General features: G+C 39.8%; 1 protein-coding gene across 1 annotated transcript in view; it reads right to left on the bottom strand.

The window, feature by feature from the left end:
- Positions 1 to 16,667, bottom strand: part of LOC126234984 (uncharacterized) — a 187,844-nt gene that overhangs the window by 55,029 nt on the left and 116,148 nt on the right. Inside the window, exon 7 of the mRNA XM_049943723.1 lies at positions 8,555 to 8,928. Within this exon, the coding sequence (XP_049799680.1) occupies positions 8,555 to 8,928 (374 nt within the window). The remainder of the gene's footprint in view (positions 1 to 8,554; positions 8,929 to 16,667) is intronic.

The following is a 16,667-nucleotide window of genomic DNA, read 5'->3' as shown; positions in this document are numbered from 1 at the left end:
CAAACTGAATCGACCACTGATCTGTCATGATGTGGTCGCAGACCCCTCTTGCACACATCGTTCTTGACTCAGTGAAACGTTCTCGTGTTATTGCTAGTTCTTCCTGTTCCCCAGTGATCGTCAGTGTCAAGTGAGAACCTGACAGTCAGGACGGAAATTACACAGTGAGATACATATTAAGTAGTGTTCACTGCATCAGTATTCTCTTACTGCAGTTGATTCAACAGAATGTCACAATGAACCACGACTTTATTTTAAAAATGTAAGTAAAAGGAAATCGTCGTGTAGGAAACTCTTCAGTCCCATAGCCTTGTTTGTAGTCCTATAGTCGTTGGCCTCATCATCAATAATATTTTCCATGCACTCAGCAATTTTCTTTGGGTATTAAAAATACTGTGATTACGCTCGTCGCTTTTAAATTCCAACTGATGTGCTGAGGACAGGTAGGAATAAGATTCTTCATTGTCTAACCAAGAACGGCTTTGAGTTTATGAGACGAGGAAAAAGGGAAGAAATTCCTTCCGAGTTGCTGCTGAAAAGACGCACTTGGTCATTGCCCATCACACAACACTCAACAATTAAATTTTACTTACGTACATACTAGTGAATCCAGGCAGCATTTACGTACATCTCTTTAATTCTTATTTTAAGTCGACTTTTGTGGCCACTCGTAACACGAGCACTATCGTAACACTGAGATCCTTTTTCAGGCGTCTCATTGGCGTTATTACCTCTATCTCTCAGAGAACAGCTGCCGGTACATCGTCTGCACTGTGACTTTTTGGTCGTACAATGGATATAAAATCTTCCGTTTATTTTCGTCTGTAGCTCATACCGAATTATTAGGATGAGATATGCAAAATTTGCCAAGTCAGTGGTTCCATCAAATTCGACAGCGAGGAAATTCGTCTTCGACTGTTCACTTCAGGTAAGATTGAGGCATACCTCATACACTGATTGAGGTGATTCATGTTGAACTGTTTTGGGCATGCCTAAGAAAACCCTGTTTTATGATTTTTCAGGGTGCAGCTTGAAAATGCGCTCTAGTTCTGACGTTAGATTAATTACAATACGAATGGTTCCTGGGTTCTCGGGATTTTCTGTTCCGTCATTGCCCTTAAGGCAAGCTGGAATTGGCTGCAAAATTTAATGCAGTCTGTCAGTTTACTCAATATAATACGGATTGTTTACACATTTTCATTATATATATTTATATTAAGGCGATAAGCGCTACTAGTTGGTACATAATGTCCACTATCCCTAGCATTGGAATTAGACTTAAACCATTTAACTGTTTTTCACTGAAACTGTGTTTTTTTTAGCTTCGCTTGAAAATTATTAAAATTTTAATACCTCTCTCAGTCCAGATGCTATCACTACTATTTGTAACTGGGCAATTGAAACAGAAAAATCTTTTTTTCACTTCACATCCGAAGCATCGCTCAACTGGATTGTACACTGCAGTGTTAAAATTACCTGTATAGTCTTGCCTGAATTTTGTTCCTGTACTTGACTGAAGTTTAGATGGGGTAGTGGTGCCCCAATTTCATTCACTTTCATCCTATGCTCATGTTCAATATCTTTTCATAATTTGCACAATGAACTGTTATTGCGCTGTTTTCTGACTCGTAGTATATTACAGTTATTCACAACATAGTAGAAACTAAGTGAACGGTACATACTTCGCGCTCGTTTTCCTTTAATCATTCGTAAACACTCATTAGGTGGTGAAACTTATCTTACCGCATCTAACTCTAGCGAGACATTTTCAAACTTATTCTAACAGGGGATTAAGTAGGCAATACCAGAAACAAAAAACACCATCTGAATCACTATCAAAACAACAATATTAAACGTCGATTAATTATTCATCAAAGCATAAGAGAGATATACAAAGACAGGGGGTAGTTAGCAAAGTTTTATCAATTCTGTTCATTCTCTATCAATGCAAGCAGTTACACGTGAATATTGTGTGGATGTTGGTAGCACACCTTTAAGCTGAAAGATAACAGCCTACAGGTAGCCCGCAAAAGCTGTATTCTTTCGAAGCATGCGCCGAACCTCTGCTACACAGAACTAAGCGGCACTTCAAGGAGCAACCTTTACCCTAGCTACTACCTCTTTGAAAACCATTGCTTGATATCACATGTCCAAGGTTCAAAAACGTTGACCGGTGATATTAAAATCCGTGTGGAAAATATGCGAAATACGTTCCGATAATTCAAACTTCGTAATACGAAGCTGAGTATTTTAGCGTATATTTTGGAGCAGCTCCATCACAGAGATTTTAAGTACGAGCCGCGCCTGATACAGAGTAAAATAAATAGTTCTACATATCTATGGAAAAAGCAGATATACAAATTTTCATAATGAAAGTGTGAGGACTTTGTTAATTACATGTATCATAGATCATTTGAACGATTCTTTTATCGAAGTGGCGTGGAACGAGTCAGTTCACAGAGTGTGTATACATGATTAATGTTAAACATTAATGAATACATTATCATTTGCAGTCCTACTTATGTAACTACCCTTTTTTTGTACTGGCTACCAGTTTTTAAGAAGAAACTTGTCAATGCAATAGCAGGAGTTGTCCTGGAGAAATGATTTCAAATTATATTTTAAACTTCCTTTGCTACATCTCAAACATTTTAGACATTTTATGTCGTTGGGCAAATAATCAAATATTTTTGTGTTGGCAAACTGAACTTCTTTCTGAGCCACAGGAAGCTTTAACAATGGATTACAAAGTTTATTTTTCCCTGCAGTGTTGTAGGTAAGGATTTTTTGTTCATCTCAAATTGTGCTGTGTTATTTCTGACCAATTTCATTAGTGATTATATCTATTATGACGGCCTAGCTAAAATGATTAGCTCCTTGAAAAGGTGCCTACATGACACACTTGGGTGAACACTACATATTACTGCTCGCTTTTGGGCAATCAATAGTTTTCGACCCAAAATTTAACCCTGTGGGACCCCCTTTGTCGACTTCATCTCCCAGTCATTAAATTTTTCTACCTTTCAACATAGTCTGAATTATTGAACACACCGTTTTGCACTCTCTTTGATAAGTATGATGTGTAAAGCCATCAATTCCATAAAATTCAGTTTTTCTAAGAGATTAACATGCCGCCCTTAAAGAAATCATTGAAAGGTAAAGAGCGATAACATCTGGAAAGAATGAAGAGAAAGCGATACAAAAATCAGTATACACATTTATAAGCAGAGATGAACATAATATCTATGGATATCCATGGGAGACGAGAAATAGCATGTAGACTAGCAAAGAATACAACAGTCTGACTGGATTAAATATTATGAAGGACTAGGGTACAATCCACAAGCCAAAGAAATAGATAAAAAATAACAGTCCCAAGGAATAGACTTATATACCTGATGGAATTGAAGACAGTTATAAAAAATTGAAAACGAAGACCAAATTCAGAATTAATCAACCACAGAGGAATTTGGCTAGAATTAAGGAGACTACATACCTTTAACAAGCGCTGGGTAAAATATGAGATACCACAGGAATGGAAAATAACCAAGGTCACTTCAGTACACATAAGAAAAACGGAAGAAGTAATACATCCAACTAGAGGGGTATAAGTTTTTTGGAAAAATCTTGCAAAATCTGCAGTAAGCAGGTGTCCAGAAGAGAAGATCACACAAAGATGGTGTTTTCGCAACGTAACAGATAATATAGAAAAGATAGGAATCTCATCTAGAAACTCACCTAGCATTTCTGAACCAAGAAAAACCATTTCACAGAATTCTCAGAGAAGAGCTATGGGCAATAACGGAAAAACGAAGAATGCCTGAAGAGCTGGCCCTTTTCGAAATAAGCCTGTATATGAGCATAAGAATTAGAACTGTCACAGATAAAGAGATAGCACATGAAATACATGGAAACCAAGCAGTTAATCACACTCGTAGCTTGTCACCAACATTATTCAATATCTGCGAAAATGACATGATCAGAGAACAGAAAACAGACAGAATATCATAAGTATAGCGAGGACTAAACATATCAGTGCGATGTTATTTGCAGATTATCAAGTTATTATACAAGACAGCGAAGATAAATTACCAATAGCTTACATAAACTAAACTAAATAAGCGCAAGCTACAGTCTTACTATATCTGTAAATAGAACTAGGTATTCATTCAATACAAACAAAAATAGTATTCAATAATGAAGCGGTAGAACGTGTAGTCCGTTTCCATTATTTAGGATGTGACTTACCAGATGAGCAAAATATCGATGTACACAAAGAAATTAACATTCACCGTCGTATATGTGGCGCAACAAGATGAACACTTAAGGATAAAACAAGAAAGAAAAACAACTGAAATTTTTTAAAGTCATGACAGTATACACTTTACTACAAGATGTGGAAATTGAGAGGCTGAGAAACATATAGAATTTCTAACATCTGTGAAAGGCCGCACTAAATAAGACAAAATTAAAAACGAAACAATAAGGAAAGAACTAGGGATGGAACCCTTAACCCAAAGGAAACGCAATAAAAAAAAAGGGAACAAGCACTTCTTAGGCCGTCACAAAGAATTCCTAAACTAGGATTGGAATATAAGCAGTGAGGAAAGAGAAGTATGGGAAGACTGAGGAAGAGATGGTAAGACAGGAACAGACCGTAGGGAAGCAGCAGATGAAGTACAACGTTTAGTTATACAAAAGAGAGAATTACGATTAGCGTGAAACAAATCTTTCCTGATACAGTGATACGTTATTTAAAGACGAATATACCGTAATTGATATCAAAGGAGAAAATCGTTGAAGCAGTTACCGTCAGAGATGACATAAACAAGGGAGTCAAGGAGATAGGCAAGGATGCAGTATATCTCCATCACTGTTTCACAATTGATAAGAATAATGAAGGCGACGATTTCCGTTTAGTAATAAGATTTTGAATATAGCAGTAAGCGAACATTTAATGCTGACGATCAAGTAAAGTGATAAACAGAAAAAGGCACTAAAAGCCGTGGGGGACATAAGACGCACACTAGAAGAGAACATACGTCACCTGCAGAAGTCTGCTGGTATAATGCATTAGCCTTGTTTTGAGAAAGAACTCTCTGAGAATGTACAGCATTATGTGAATGTCCATGACAGAGTATGGAAAAAAACTTGAAGAAGTGAATCGAGATATTTAAGTGATTGAAATGTGGTGTTACCGAGTTATAGTGACAGTTAAGTAGACTGATAAGACAACAAATGGCATGGTACTATGTAGCATCGTCGAGGAAACTCTACGTGGAGAACACTGTAATTTAAAATAGTTTGCATCTGACGTTTAAGCAACAAAGTTGTGACGTTGTATCTGCGAGCACCGTCCTGTCGGCACAGCACTTCGCTTCCTGCGGGGATAAAAATCGCTTTAAAGTCTCTATCTGCTACAAAAACAAAACAAAGATAACAAGATATGTTCATGTTACAAATTTCCACTGTGTTTCCTAGCATATAAAATATATGTCCGTCACTTTAATTAGAGGAAGATATAGAAGTTTTGCTTTTTCTAACGTAGAAAATTTTTCCGTCTGGTAAATAATTTAAAGCTCATCACTTTATATATCAGAAACTGTTGAACCCACTGAAATAATTTTCTTTTTATTAATTTCCAGTTACATAGATAGACAAAGTATCTTTCCAAAGTTTCCCATCGCATTGCGTTTACTACGTACCAGCTTCGAAATATTGACTTTTTTTATTTTAATTTCTTTTTTAAATAAACATTTTTAAGGCTTTGCCAGGACTGTTATTGATATCGAATGAAACAAAAAGTGTTTGTAACAGATTACTGTTTAATTTATTTCCACAACACGTTTCAATGCTTTGAGACTCCATCATCTCCCAATAGCTTCCGAAATAATGGTTTTCTTTTTGCTTTATTTTATTCCTAGTTTGAAATTATATTTCTGTTTATGCTGTTTCCTTGCGCAAGTCATTTTTTAGACACCATCTTTGTTGACAATGAGTGGCAGTTTATAAGTGATGTACTAAGACTGTGAAAGGAGCCTTTGATCTCTGGAGGTTTTCTATTTTACTACTATTAATTGAAATTTTACATTTATGTTCAGTTTTTGGTGAAATATATCAATAGAACCATGTTCTGGATAAATGTTTTGGTTCTGTGCTGCACAGTGCCACAGGTTTCTCCAAAATCGTTAAGACTACACACGTAGGTCATATTAATATAAATAAATAATCCTGCTGATGGAGGTTTGAACCTGTTCAAAAATGGTTCTGAGCACTATGCGACTTAACTTCTGAGGTCATCAGTCGCCTAGAACTTAGAACTAATTAAACCTAACTAACCTAAGGACATCACACACATCCATGTCCGAGGCAGGATTCGAACCTGCGACCGTAGCAGTCGTGCGGTTACGGATTGAGCGCCTAGAACCGCTAGACCAACGCGGCCGGCTTTGAACCTGTGAAAAGCGTTGTGGAAATAATGCACGACTAACGTATCTTAATGTATGTAAGAGGATCAAAGATCTGTTGTTAATGTTAATTAAGATTCTATTTCCGTTTCTTGCCGGAACAGGAGAAATTTTCGCATCCGGGAAACTTTTCTACTAGAGAGTTAGCAAGCACGATGCTCTGCGCAGCGAAGTGGCAACAAAGTGGGAATCGACAATGGTAGCAAAGCTGCTAGTGCATCGCTGGCGGGAGTAATTCAGCATGCTCGGCCTCGAATCGCAGCTACTTTAAATACAACTGCAGAACACTAGTTAATGTGTGATACGATAACGTCGCAGTTACTAGGAAGTGCGTAGAGGGCAAACAATGGACAGGAAGACGGAGATTGGAATATTTTCAACAAATAATTGAAGACATCCTCACGCAGGTGGATCGTACAAACATACCGCCGTTTGAGTCTCGTAGAGATTCCCGTACGGAGGACATAGTGATAGACATCCCTGGGGTTGTGAAGCAGCTGAATGGGTTGAAAATAAATAAATCACCAGGTCCTGATGGGATTCCAATTCGGTTTTACAGAGAAAACTCTACTGCCTAGGCTCCTTAGTTAGCTTGCATTTATCGCGAATTTCTTGCCCAACGTAAAGTCCCGAGCGATTGGAAAAAAGCGCAGGTGACGCCTGTATATAAGAAGGGTAGAAGGACGGATCCTTAAAATTACAGACCAATATCCTTAACATCGGTTTGTTGCAGGATTCTCGAACGTATTCTCAGTTGGAATATAATGAATTTCCTTGAGGCAGAGAAGTTGCTGTCCATGCATCAGCACGGCTTTAAAAAGCATCGTTCTTGCGAAACGCAACCCGCCCTTTTTTCACAAGATATCTTGCGAACCATGGATGAAGCGTATCAGACGGATGCCATATTCCTTGACTTCCGGAAAGCGTTTGACTCGGTGCCCCACTGCAGACTCCTATCTAAGGTACGAGCATATGGGATTGGTTCCCAAACTTGTGAGTGGCTCGAAGGCTTCTTAAGTAATAGAACCCAGTACGTTGTCCTCGATGGTGAGTGTTCCTCGGAGGTGAGGGTATCATCTGGAATGCCCCAGGGAAGTATGTTAGGTACGCTGTTGTTTTCTGTCTACATAAATGATCTTTTGGATAGGGTGGATAGCAATGTGAGGCTATTTGCTGATGATGCTGCGGTGTACGGGACGGTGTCGTCGTTGAGTGACTGTAGGAGGATAGAATATGACTTGGACAGGATTTGTGATTGGTGTAAAGAATGGTAGCTAACTCTAAATATAGATAAATATAAATTAATGCAGATGAATATGAAAAAGAATCCCGTAATGTTTGAATACTCCATTAGTAGTGTAGCGGTTGACACGGTTACATTGATTAAATATTTGGGCGTAACATTGCAGAGCGATATGAAGTGGGACAAGCATGTAATGACAGTTGTGGTAGGATTTTGGGAAGATGTGGTTCATCTGTAAAGGAGACCGCTTATAAAACACAAATACCACCTATTCTTGAGTACTGCTCGAACGTTTGGGATCCCTATCAGGTCGGACTGAGGGAGGACGTAGAAGCAATTCAGAGGCGGGCTGTTAGATTTGTTACCGGTAGGTTTGATCATCACGCGAGTGTTACGGAAATGCTTCAGAAACTCGGGTGGGAGTCTCTGGAGGAAAGGAGGCGTTCTTTTCGTGAATCGCTACTGAGGAAATTTAGAGAACCAGCATTTTAGGCAGACTGCAGCACAATTTTACTGTAGCCAACTTATATTTCGCGGAAAGACCACAAAGATAAGATAAGAGAGATTAGGGCTCGTACAGAAGCATATAGGCAGTCAATTTTTCCCTCGTTCTGTTTGGGAGTGGAACAGGGAGAGAAGATGCTAGTTGTGGTACGAGCTACTCTCAGCCACGCACCGTATGGTGGATTGCGGAGTATGTATGTAGGTGTAGACATGTTACTCTGAGATGAAGAGGTTGACGCAAGGAAGGAAATCGTAAGAGGTTGTTGAATTACACAGTTCAGGAAACTCGTTAAAAAAAACTATTAATTTACAGTCGCTCATTTGTTGGTCGTGACTTTACCTGTCGTGAAAATGTCCAAAGTCTCCGACAAAGATTCTGTTGATGAGGTTGACGTCCCTCAGAAGAAGACACGGCCTCGTCATGAGGTAGAAGCCTCCGAACGGCAGTCCCTCCAGCTGGTGATAGACCCGGTCCAGCGTCTCTGGGAGGCATTCCTTGAGGAAGAACAGGCGGCGGGTGTTTCCAAAGAAGAGCTGCGCCTTGGGGTGCGCGATCCCCAGTTTCCTCCAGTGCTGGTTGACGGAGTACAGGTAGAGGAGCAACAACGTGGCAGCCACTGCGAGCAGCACCAGACTGTAGCACAGCCACATGGCGGGGCAACGTCTGAGTCTCTCACTCACCAACTCGCCGCCGCGCCGTCCCAGCGACGCAAGCTACTCGGCTGCCGCAGCCGCGAACTGACCTCATGGCAGCCGCAGCCGTTACTCCTTACTGCGTCTGATGTGCGACCAGCACAGACGCAGCAGATAAGGAAGTCGCGCCGAGTGGTTCGACCTTCAGCGGGGCGGTGACGTAGCGTAATCGCGAGGCGAGCTGTTCATCAAATACCGTTGCCCCAGGCGACTGTCACGTGCCAGACGCCATCTGGTTTTGACGCGGCTATGTGTTTTACTACTCTACAAGTCTCGCATGTACATAATATCATGTGGCGAATAGGGCGCTTAAAAAGCCTCGTCGCATGACCGCGGAAACATGCGAGCGATCCAAGGTGAAGCGGCGCGAAGCTGTTAATATGTCTTACGTGAGCAGCACAACCGCGTAAACACTCCGTCCTCACGCCCGACCAGACAGCACAACAAATTCATCGTGGACGAACGAAAGACAGCTCTAATGGAAAACTCCTGCGTTAAGTGTCAAACACTGAAGAAACATCGGCTGCTACGGTAAGCAAGACAACGCACGTGTTTTTCACGAATGATCCTGCCGACACGCAGTAGAAACAGGAAGATAGAGAACATCTACAAAGGAGTGTTTGCCACGCTCCAGTGTCCAGTGCCTATACGTTTTATAGCAGGATGCGGGATTTCGTATGTTGAAAATGTAATGAGGCAATTTCAGAAGAAACAACAGATGTAGATGACACTAAAAATATCGATTATCTCCGTCAAGATTATTGGAAGATTGTTCTTTTACATCGGTAACATTTAAATCTATAGTCTTACATCCAACCTGGAGCACATATCGTGGAAGTTTTAAAAATATTTTACAACATTATACGTGAGAAGCCGTCGATAAATGAGGTTTAGATTGCATTTTTCCAGAATGTATACCTAAATATTACCAAAACCAAAAGACTGTTTAGGACAGAGACACACTACCGGACAAGAAAAATGAAAAACCCAGTAGTGGAGGAGGAAACTAAATGAAACTTACTGCGTTATTTCGGTGATGATAATGTCGAGTCAAATTTATAAATAATATCGCGGTTTGAGCTCCCTTTATCAGTATGGCGCAGCACGACCTCTAGCCTCGATGGATACATTGAATCGGTTGGGATGGATGTCATAAAGCGGTTGTACTTATAAACGCCCTGTTCAAAGAGCTGCTATAAATGATGTTTCTTTGCGGTTGTAGCTGCTGGTATATTATTTTGTCATTTAATTCCGAAATATTTTGATATTTTTTTCTTTCTGCCTTCTATACATATTATTCATCGTTCTCTGGATGGATGTTGAACTATTCAAGCGAATGTAATGCCTGATGCCAGTTTTCCGATCTGACACTTATCGCCATTATTTGTTTGTTTGATAGGTTATAATTAAAATTTTTCCCGAAGACGTTGGTTCCAATGCGCGTAACAGACAACGCGCTAAACCATAACCGTTACATATGTATTAATTGCGTTAACTGACTGTTCTGTCGAATCTTTCTAGAATATTTTACACATTATGAATGAAAAAGCTCATGACGCTGGTGTAATACTCAACAATATTTATTATTTTACAAACCGCTGTTCGGCTGTTACGCTCTATATGACAGTGACGTAACAGCCCAGAATGTGTTTTTAAAATAAGAAATATTGTAGAATATTACAGCAGAGTCATATATTTTTTGTTGTTAATTTCTGTTTTAATTAAATCACTTAATATGGTTAAAACACTTACGACATAGATGGATGTCTAATTAGAAATCATATAGTTTTCTTCTAACAATTCTCGCCTTTACTTATACCCAAAATCTAATTTCAGAATATGTCGACCTTTAACGTTCACTCTAAGGCATTACATTCGTCAAACTTCGGTTGTCAGGCTCTAAGAGTAAAGTATGTATTAGAGATGGTAAAAATAACTTAATTGATAGAAATAAAGTTTTACTGAGAGGTCGCATTTACCGTAATAACCGCACATCTAATTCTAACGGTTAATCAAATAACTGCCAATAGTGCGTGGTGCCATCTGTTTACCGAAGAGCGTACTACGCTAGGCTGTCGCATCAACTGAGACCTGACCACGGGCAGGTCGTGTCCTACGTGAGCGGAAGAAGCGACCGGCAGCGCGTGACAGCTTCAGGCGACAAAACACAACCGCCCGGTATAGTTACGAAGTGTCCTACGCGGCGTTGCCTGTTCTCTGCTGCAACTATCGACGTTGGAATTCAAACGTGTTTGAATCTTGTCGCTGCAGCACGCGCGACAGCGAGAGCGACAGCCACCTGTCTTCTCGGCAAAGCAGTGGAGCGGACGAGACGGCAGCTATGGAATACTTATCCGATTTTAAGAAAACTGTTCGGTGAAAAAATTGATTCTTCCGCATCTTATACCTTAATATCTTTGCTCGATAAAGGTCTGAATTTATTTTCGATATTCGTCATAGTTATTATGCTGCAGGTAACTGAGTACATGAGTGCACGAAATTTTTAAGAATTTGCAGAGGTAAAATCACATTGCGTAGACTTTCCCGGTAGTTTACTTTAAAGCCATAGATTATTGCGTAGGAAATGTAACCAATACATCTAACTTGTATTTAAAGTAGAGACCGGAATGATATCTCTTTTCGTATTTGATATATTGGTTGTTATATCCGCGGATGGGTCGCTCGCGGCGCGTCCGAACCATTCCCTGCGCTTCGGGAATCAAGTGGTCGTAAAAATTGTAGTATCTCATAACAGGTTCAAGATATCGAAACGACGTTTTTTGGAAATGCCGGCACGCAGAAAGGACTATATTATCATATGATTAACACTCGATATACTTTCGTAAGTGCGTGAGCAGAGCGAAAACAAGACTTTCTATAAATTACACAATGGGGATTTTTCCGAATATTCATAGCCAAACAGAGAGAGAGAAATAGGCAAATGGGGTGTCAAAGTGACCAGCGTGAGATCTATTTTTGGATGAAAATATGTAACTGCTTGAAAGTAATAAGGGTAATTAAGGAAAACGTAATTAATGAGTTGAGGGAAAATGGAAATATTTCACGAAAAGCTGCTGCCAAGCTGTGTAAATGGAGTTTCAAACAATTCACCTGTTCAAGGCCTAGCTATTTTGCACACAAAAAGATACACTGGTGCGTTATTTAAATGCCAGAAATGCTTCCTTCGAATCAAGGTCCAAAGTTAGGATTTTCCAGAACAGAAGACGTTAGGAAGGCAAACGAGGGGTCAGTAAGATCATGTTTTCTGAATAAATTTGGAAATAAATAGACCAGAGCAATGTTCTACGTGCCTTTGAATGATGCTCGAAATCATGAACAGAAAATGAGGTGCATCAAACGTTTCCCTAATATTTTTTATTTGATATGTTTAGACAAATCATTTCACAAAACGTGTGACTTTCTTTTCAAAAATTTTGTATCCTTTACTTTTACAGACTCTTATGATTATCTGATACGCTTGGCCTTAGCCGGCCGCTGTATTCGAGGGTTTCTGGCGCTTCAGTCCGGAACCACGCGGCTGCTACGGTCGCAGGTTCGAATCCTGCCTCGGGCGTGGATGTGTGGTTGGTTTGTGGGATTAAAGGGACCAGACTGCTACGGTCATCGGTCCCGTGGATGTGTGTGCTGTCCTTAGGTTAGCTGGGTTTAAGTAGTTCTACGTCTACGGGACAGATGACCTCAGATGTTAAGTCCCATAGTGCTTAGAGCCATTTGAACCATTTGCTTGGCCTTTACACTGGCTGCTGATGAATTACGTTCTCAAATTCAAATATCTGTGAAATTTCGTGGTTGTTCGTTGTCATTTATTACGAATTTAATGTGTGTGATATACTGGGATAGGTGTGTATACACATAAAGATCAAGTACTTTGTCACGACATTACAATATACTTCGCGATACAGTGTGAACAGTGTACATAAAACTTTGTATAAAGAATTGTAGCTGAGTCAGTTAAAATGTAGGAAGTGGCAGGGATCGATCATCGATCCCACGACCCTTCCACAGTCGTATACTCAAATCGGGAACAGTATCCTTACACCAGAACTCAGTATGTTTAGTAAGCGTTCATTCTTGTTATTTAGTCTAGTGAGTCATTCCTCTGCATTTATTCGCTGTTCTTGTTCATGTAAAAAACATTCGCCTTTAATTTACTGAGGAGATAGTGGAATGCTCCTCTGCTCATTCACGTGTATTCGAAGAATTTTCTGGTGATCTTCGCATTGATGATATAAATTATGAAATTCTCCATGAAGATTCTTCCCTTTGTGAATTTCATACAGAGCATTCCTTTTCGCCTTATTTTCCTAAGCAAATCTAATTTTGTAGCCTTACTCTCCAGCTACAGTATTCTACAGTGTAGTGGCGCCGTTTTATAGAAACAGCTGGTCGGCTCTAAGCAGCCATCTTGTAGCGCGACATGGTTGCTCCCACGTAGTACACCGGACCTTTTCACCCTATGCTGCTGGTTGTCGCTGGAGTGTCGCGAATCCAGACGTCGCTCCCCTGTCTGTCGCTTCTGTCTTCACGTATGCTGTAGACACACATTGTATGTTGCTTTGAAGGCAGAGTGGAAGGGGCCTGCCGCCATCTTAAATAGCTCGAAATATTAGCAGACAACTGTTTGCGACTGCTTCTTGTTCATTATTCATGTCTTGTGCAACAGCTGTTTCAAATACTACAATTTATAGTGGTTACATGAATAACTTAGTACCGTAAGGAAGGCAATTTGGAACGTTTCTCTGTTCTGGAATGAGTATTTACTCTAGTAATACGACAGATTTGGCCTCGATGATGCAGACACCTTTTGTTGATATGTTTCGAAAAACCAAGAAGAGAAGGATGTGATGTGAGAAATATTCTTTAGTAATGCATTTTTTCCCACTTTTATTATATTTATAGCGATAGCAAATGATGCTGCAACTCCGAAACCGAGGCTTTTTTGCTTACTGGTACAGCCTCTTATTCGTCTCATTTTCATTTTTCAACTCGTATTCACAACCTCTTCGTTGTTCACGTTTGCTAAAAACTTCACTATGCGTTCTTTGTTACCCCATAATGTGTGCAATGAGGAAGGAAGCAAGGCATGCTATCGTATCTCATGCATGTCAACAAAGTGAACAATTATTGAAATGTCAAAGAAACAGAAATGCATAGAGGTATACTTCCAGGCAGAATAGAGTTCTTGTCAGTACATTAGTCTTGCTATAATTTACATGTCTTCTCACTTTGATATCTTACATTTGATATGTCATTCATTCTATGGCCAATGACGGCAATTTGCAGGATAAAAAAAGATATAATTTTTTTAAGATCTTCCAGCATTGTGGAAGTTATAAATTTGATTAAGGGAATGGCTTCAAAGGCTTAAGACCCCGTAAATGGATATTTTGCGTGAAGATATACGTAAGTAATTTCTTTATTAATGACAACCTAACCAGTGTAATATGTAGACCTACCTTTCCAACAAAAGCCTATTTGCTTCTTTTCCTGGAATATTTCTCGCAAGTAGCTCTGTCAGTTTTTGAGGAACAACCAAACACAGAACTGGAATGTACGTCTACTTTGATCGTCTGCTTGATTTTACTGTAGAATTTCATTTTGAGTTTTTAAGAGTACATAAGCCTAAACTATGCTTTGTGATATATCAGTAGTTAGTTACTTAGTTTCATGTTCCACTGTCATCATCGCGATATATCGTTATGATGTCGTACGAATCCTTGTTACTAACATCATTTTTTTCTGTAAATATGTCTCCATGCTGATCACTTATTAGTCATCATCATCATCATCATCATCATCATCATTTAAGACTGATTATGCCTTTCAGCGTTCAGTCTGGAGCATAGCCCCCTTATAAAATTCCTCCATGATCCCCTATTCAGTGCTAACATTGGTGCCTCTTCTGATGTTAAACCTATTACTTCAAAATCATTCTTAACCGAATCCAGGTACCTTCTCCTTGGTCTACCCCGACTCCTGCTACCCTCTACTGCTGAACCCATGAGTCTCTTGGGTAACCTTGCTTCTCCCATGCGTGTAACATGACCCCACCATCTAAGCCTGTTCGCCCTGACTGCCACATCTATAGAGTTCATTCCCAGTTTTTCTTTGATTTCATCATTGTGGACAATCTCCTGCCATTGTTCCCATCTACTAGTACCTGCAATCATCCTAGCTACTTTCATATCCGTAACCTCAACCTTGTTGATAAGGTAACCTGAATCCACCCAGCTTTCGCTCCCATACAACAAAGTTGGTCGAAAGATTGAACGGTGCACAGATAACTTAGTCTTGGTACTGACTTCCTTCTTGCAGAAGAGAGTAGATCGTAGCTGAGCGCTCACTGCATTAGCTTTGCTACACCTCGCTTCCAGTTCTTTCACTATGTTGCCATCCTGTGAGAATATGCATCCTAAGTACTTGAAACCGTCCACCTGTTCTAACTTTGTTCCTCCTATTTGGCACTCAATCCGTTTATATTTCCTTCCCACTGACATTACTTTCGTTTTGGAGATGCTAATCTTCATACCATAGTCCTTACATTTCTGATCTAGCTCTGAAGTATTACTTTGCAAACTTTCAATCGAATCTGCCATCACAACTAAATCATCCGCATATGCAAGACTGCTTATTTTGTGTTCACATATCTTAATCTCACCCAGCCAGTCTATTGTTTTCAACATATGATCCATAAATAATATGAACAACAGTGGAGACAGGTTGCAGCCTTCTCTTACCCCTGAAACTACTCTGAACCATGAACTCAATTTACCGTCAACTCTAACTGCTGCCTGACTATCCATGTAAAGACCTTTAATTGCTTGCAAAAGTTTGCCTCCTAGTCCATAATCTCGTAGAACAGACAATACCTTCCTCCTAGGAACCCGGTCATATGCCTTTTCTAGATCTATAAAGCATAGATACAATTCCCTGTTCCACTCATAACACTTCTCCATTATTTGCCGTAAGCTAAAGATCTGGTCCTGACAACCTCTAAGAGGCCTAAACCCACACAGATTTTCGTCCAATTGGTCCTCAACTTATTAGTTTTTTAGTTTTTAATGTGATTTTTTTCTTTTGGTATTTTAATTCATACGTCATTTTTCCTGTTGAAGTATATTGAATTATTCGAAACAAATTTCATGAAGAAATAACTATGCTGTCAAACGCACAGACAGCTACTCGCTCGCCGAGCAGCAGGCAGGCACGACGAAAAGAGTATTCACGTAAGTTTTCAGCCAAATCCTTCTTCAGGAAGGAAGCAAAGCACACGTACACATTCATACAATCATACACACAAAACTCACACACTCACGACATATGTCTCCGGCTTTTCTACCCGCTAGAATATTTTTTAAAGGGGGAGGAAATGTGAACCATGAATAATCATTGGCAGAAGGAATTCAGGACACGAGATGCTGCTCCAACAATCAGCGCGCTTACGTAGCCGTGTGTTGTGCGGTGCAAGCCCGTTGATACAGGGTGGCTCGGATGTCGCAGGTTTGCGATTTATTTGGAAGGCAACGAAAAACACAGGAAAGAAGAAAAATAACAGACACCGGGAGAAGTACGGCAAATTTAAAGACAAATGACAGAAATAAAACCTGTACAACGAAAATAGTGTAATCGTAATTCATGGTACAGAAAAGAGAATATTGCTTCGTATCCACTTACGAATTAACTGTGATTACTTTAAACTTTAGGTTACGAGCGGATCGATTAGTTCAAAACGTAAGCTG

This window comes from Schistocerca nitens, chromosome 2 (assembly GCF_023898315.1).
Source record: "Schistocerca nitens isolate TAMUIC-IGC-003100 chromosome 2, iqSchNite1.1, whole genome shotgun sequence".
NCBI lineage: Eukaryota > Metazoa > Arthropoda > Insecta > Orthoptera > Acrididae > Schistocerca > Schistocerca nitens.
Note: the sequence above shows the minus strand (reverse complement) of the source record. Positions and strands in the feature narration are given on the sequence as shown.